The following is a 6,052-nucleotide window of genomic DNA, read 5'->3' as shown; positions in this document are numbered from 1 at the left end:
CCACCACCACCACGACAATACCAACCGACTACCTCTGGATCAGCATGGGCAGATGAGAATGTTTATGGTGGTGCTTGCAATGAAGATTTTGGTTATGGATATGCTCCTCCACCACCGCCACGGACCAGCACCAGGGCATCAGCTCCATTGATGCCCACGGCTCAAGCTCAAGGCTATGTTTATGGGTATCCCGTATCCTACTGAGCTCTACAGGGACGATGTCTCACGTGGCTGTTGCACCATCCTTTGATATTTATGAATTTTCATGTTGTTTCATCTATTACAGAGTGAGAGTGTGTGAGCTATTTACTATTTGGAGTGAGGTTGGTTTGTTAATCAAAATCAATTCTACTTCTAAAAACTTGTTTTGATCCCTTTGATTAATTAAACCTCCAAGATTTATGTGTAAAGATGGTTACAACATTATATTATCACAATATCTTTCTTGAAATTAATTAATGGTTACAACATTAATTAATTTTACCTCCAAGATTTATTAGGTTGAAATTGGGTTTAGCCTAAAATAATCTGATTAAAGTTTCAGTGGTTTCTCAGAAATTATTTGTATTTCTTTTTAATATGTACAAGTCACCAAAATAGCTTTGGCAACAACCAACAATGAAACTCATAAGAGGACATTATTGGAAAATTACATGTAATACCTAAACATTTGATAAACTCGTTTATTCTTTTGAATGATTAATCATATTTTAAAGGAAGGTTTTATGTTCACAATGTTGATTTTACTTTATTTAAACACAATTCGGTCAACTGATCTGGTTGGGTTGCACTTTTGTTTAGGTTGGATTGTGTTGAAAATTTTCAAACCGCTAACATTGGGTTGGTTTGTTCAAATGTCTTCAACCGGATCAATCAAACTCAACCCAATTTATATGAATATAGATATATAAATATATAAAAGGTAAACTACAATTTTGGTCATTCGAGTAAAAGCAAAACACATAAGATACAAAAATGAAACCACATGGGTGATGTCTGATTGGTTTAAGCTTGGTCAAAGGTCAAAACTGTCGGGAGGCCTCAGATTCAAAATCAAGGAGGAATAAAAATTCCCTTATGGCCATGGATATTCAAATGCGGCGACTCCAGGCTACTTGCAAAAAAAGTGGTCGTCCTGAGATTAGTAGTCTCGTATAACGGGTTATATATCCAGGTCAATAAAAGAAATGATAAAAAGAGATAAATACCCCTTACTTAACATACATGTTTAATTGAGTTAGAGCATCTCCAACATCTATACTAAAATAGATAATGAGATTTTTGCAATTTTTATACTCTAACAACTATGCTATCTTATATGTTAAAGTAGAAAGAAAAAAAAAAGGTAAAAAAATTCCAAATATAGGCAGAGACAAACCTATAGTATTTAAGGTGCCGATTACCAAACGCTTACCCGGGTAAGCGCTTATCAAGTCACTTAAACTTATCGGATGAATAAGACAATGACTAAAAATCTTACCCGATAAGAGCGAAGACAAGAATCGAGAGTCTTACCCGGTAAATGAGGACGAATACTTTTACCATGGTTAGCGCTTACCGTGATAAATTGTTGCATTCGATTCATTTTAGTAATAAAATTTTATCTGATAAGTAAATGATAGTGTTGAATTTACCGGTAAGTGCTTACCAGGTAAGTGTTTAGGTAAACGGCCCCTAAATGTTTCTGACAAATATAGGCAGGGACGGACCTATAGTTGTGCATACGGTGGCACGTCGGGTAAATTAATTTAGGTTCGTGAAAAGTGCAACTGTATTTATCTGTTGTGTGCCACCATATTTATTATGAAACTATAATGAGAACAAGTTTTATTTGATAGAGTTGGTTTGCAAGGCTTTTATTTCACCTATACCCAAGTTCGAATCCTATTAATTTCATTTTTTTAGTCAAATGATATCATCGTTTGAAAAAAAGATTGTACATCTGTTTCTTACACTCAAATGGTGTCATAATTTGAAACTTTTTTCCTATATTGTTTTCTTATAGTCAAACGGTACTATCATTTGAAAAAAAATTGAGTCCGTCCTTGAATAAAGGACATAAAAAATTGAATGTTTTAGAGAGAGAAATAATATTTTATTATATGTATTAAATATTTTAATAATATAATTAATGCTAAAATTGTTAAGATAGAGTAACTATTAAGTTGTATGTAAAAAAAATTTAGAAATTTTAATTTTTTATTTAAAAAAAAGTTACAACATAATTAATGGAGATGTTATTAATTAGCATGGACCATTTACAAAGTAAAATATAAACGGTTGGAACGACAATTATAGTTATTAAAGTGTAATACCGACAAAATTTTACAAGCGCGTGTGATCACGTTCCTGATTTCGTGGGACGCAATGTGTGCTGGTTTCCGTGTATGATGACGCCATCCCCCATTCAACGGTCCGCTTAACTTCGCCGCCATTTCGACAAAATATTTGTAGTCATTTTTGCCAAAACTTGAAAAATGAAGGGGGTAAAGAAAAAAAAATAGAAGATGAAGTGAGTTCATCTATTTTTGCTTTACCCCTACAATTTTCAAGTGTTGTCACAAATGACATAGAGATTTGTAAAATAGCTAATGTAGTCCCTTGGCAATGTTCATTCCTATTAAATATGTTGATTGCAATATAAGTCAAGAGGAACGATTAAATGAAAACCACTATCATTTGTAGAAACCGTACAAACCATCATCATACATTACTTTTATTGTTTAATCTTATAAATTTTTTTCATAAAATTGTTTAAGCTTGTGAAATTGTTTCATATAAAACTTTTTTTTGATGAATCTGTTTCATATATGGTTATGAAATTGTTTCATATAATATTTAATGAAATTTACATGAAACTGTTTCATGTATTTTTCTTTAAAATTAAAATAATGAAGATGATAATATCCATGATTAACACCCTTCACAATAAAAATGGTTAATCAACCTCTTATAATTACAAAAAAAATGAACAAAATGAAAAATTATGATTGGTTGAATGAGGTTTGCACGATTTGTACAAATTGGGTGATTTTTATTTGAACGCTCCTCTATAAATCAAAACGTAGTACATTTAACATTCTACTTGTGATCTACATCAAAAATAAAAGCCCAATGGTCTCGAATCAAGCCCAAAATAAAACCCATCATCTCTAGTTCTCCATTGACGACTGACGAGTAAATTACAAATCTCATATGTGTGGTATTCTAAAAATTACAAATCAGTTCCTGCATTTCTTATGGATTCGAGACCTGTTGTTTAAATTTGGATACACATTGAGGCTCTAACATTAAGGGGTCGTTTACCAAATACTTATCCGATAAGTGTTTATCGGTATAAATCAACCCTATCACTTACTTACCGGGTAAGATTTTACTCCACCAAGACGGTATCGTATGTAACAATTTACCCGGTAAACGTTAACCATAATAAAAGTCGTCGTTCTTGCTTACCGGGTAAGACTCTTGGTCTTTGCCTCATTCTTACCCGGTAAGGTTCTTCGTCTATACTATATTCTTCGAGTATGGTTATTTAACTTAATAAGCTCTCACCTAAATAAACATTTAATAAACAACCCCTAACTCTATTAAATTTGCTTAGTTAAATTAGAGGTATTTTAATATTTTTAATCATTACTTGGAAAAACATTTTTGAACACCCAATTACTTAAATGCCACCAACCTCACCCTTCCCATTTCACTTATTCAGTCATTCCCACCCATTTGATAAGTTTTTTTGAAGAAGTTAAACCCTTCTGACTTATAATAATTTGATAAGTGATTTTATAGAAAAAAATAAGTTGTTTCAAATAAGCAATCCCAAACGCCCCCGTAATACATACATGGATCAGACTCATTGATGGTGTCTTACAACACATTTCCAAATAATGGTGATGAATTATCAACTTCTATAAATAATCAATTATATTTTAAAAAAATAACTTCAAAACAAAAGGGGTGTTACATGAGTCATGCGTGTTCACCTATCACTCAGCCATCATTGAATGTGTGTATTCGGTTGTCGTTGATTGGCATTCAGTTGTCGTTGGTACTGTCTTCAGCTATCGTTGAACGTCTTCGATGCTGAACTTAGGCCCATAGCTGAACACAAATCTTTAGCTATCGCTAAACTTGCATATTCTAGAACTTAGATTCGGTTGTAACCACCCCTCGATCTTATTTATTAACCGTTATAACCGTTAAACCGTCAATAATCGTCGCTCTCTCATTTGAATATGTAAAACGAGAATCTGGGTAGATATATCTCAATTTCACAGCCTTTGAAAGAGAGAATAACCTCAAGAATTCTCCCAATATGAAATTCGTGAACCCAAACACTACTAGAAAACTGGGTATTTCAACGGATTTTTTGGTGGACAAAATATGCCGGAAAATTGCCGGCGGATTACCGGCAGACAACAAAAAAGTCAACTTTCATTGACTTCCGCCGGAAATACGCCGGTAAAAATATTCTGACAATATTTTCGGCGGATTTTACAAATTATTTTTTTACAAAATTAATAACTCTAATTACAATAATATACCAGCAGATTTCAGGTGGATTTTTGATTAATTTTTTAAGATTAATGTCCGTCGGAAATCCGTCGGAAAATAATTAAAAATTAAATTTTTAAAAAAAAAATCTTCGATGGATACCGAAGGCCGCCGGTAATTTAAATTAATAAATTATTCAATTTTTTTTTAAAAAAGAACTTAATATTCCCGACGGATTTCTGGTGGATCACCGATGGATATTTTCCAGCGGAATTTTTCCGGCAGCTTTTGATTTTTTTCCTACTTTTCAAACTTTTGGTTTTATATACATGTAAAATATTACATATATTCTTAATGGACCGTATTGAGCTTTAATGGATTGTATTGAGCTTTACTGGATGTTAATTTTTAACTTGGCTCTAATAGACTGTATTGGGCTTTAGTAGATGTTAATTGGCTTTAACGGTTCTATTGGGCTTTAGTGGATGTTAATTGGACTTTAACGATTCTATTGGGCTTTAGTGGATGTTAGTTGGACTTTAACGATTCTATTGGGTTTTAGTGGATGTTAGTTGGACTTTAACGGTTCTATTGAGCTTTAGTGGATGTTAGTTAGACTTTAACGATTCTATTATGTTTTAATGGATCATATTGGAAATTTAAAGGATCGTATTAGGCTTTAATAGATGTTAGTTGAGTTTTAACGGTTATATTGGGCTTTAATGGATCGTATGAGCATTTAATGAATGTTAGTTTGGATTTAACGGTTCTATTGAGCTTTAATGGATCTATGAGACTTTAGTGGATGTTAGTTGGGCTTTAACGGTTTCCCCCCGCCACTGACATCAAGATATGGCTGTTTTGGCCAAACAGCTCAGTCAATCTCAACATTTCTTTCCGCCACCGAATTAAATATCGTCTGCTTAGTTGGAACAATTCAGTTTTTGTTTAGAACAATTATGTGCTACTTTAAATTGGTCGGGATTATTGTTGTTTAGTTTAATGTATGATATTTATTTGCATTTTCATATTTTTAGTTTTTTTATTTTAATATTTTACAGATTTACAGGTTTTAAATATTTACTGGAAAAATATTTTAAAATTAATAATCTTATAAATTTCTGACAGATTACCGGCGGAAATAATTAAAATATTTAAAAAATAAAATCCATTTTCGGCGGATAAATTTTTAAAAAAAAACTTAAATATTTTCTAAATTTAATCAAGATTTTTTAAATAAACCGGTGGAAATTTTCCGGCAGCCGGAATCCTCCGAATAAAAGAAATCTGCCGATAAAATCCGTCGAAAAATTAATCACCGCCGCCTATATTTCCGACTGCTATGTCTGTCAAAAATGTAGACCTATTTAATAATGAAAGTTAATAAAGTCGAATTATTGTATTTGAAAATTACAAATCTAATATAATTACATTCCCTAACATAACTTTTCCAGAGGGAATTATTATATTTGCATTAAAGGAAGTTTCTGAATATATATATATATATATATATATATATATATATATATATATATATATATATATATATATATATATG

General features: G+C 31.8%; 1 protein-coding gene across 1 annotated transcript in view; it reads left to right on the top strand.

Moving 5' to 3' along the window:
• The window catches only part of LOC112510536, a 19,766-nt gene extending 19,338 nt beyond the window's left edge, over positions 1–428 (top strand). The window contains exon 2 of the mRNA XM_025116002.1: positions 1–428. Coding sequence (XP_024971770.1) covers positions 1–204 — 204 coding nt within the window. The 3' untranslated portion in view covers positions 205–428.
• Positions 429–6,052: the final 5,624 nt, after the last annotated feature.

The sequence above is a fragment of the Cynara cardunculus genome, assembly GCF_001531365.2.
Source record: "Cynara cardunculus var. scolymus isolate 2C chromosome LG 1, CcrdV1, whole genome shotgun sequence".
NCBI classification, from domain to species: domain Eukaryota; kingdom Viridiplantae; phylum Streptophyta; class Magnoliopsida; order Asterales; family Asteraceae; genus Cynara; species Cynara cardunculus.
Note: the sequence above shows the minus strand (reverse complement) of the source record. Positions and strands in the feature narration are given on the sequence as shown.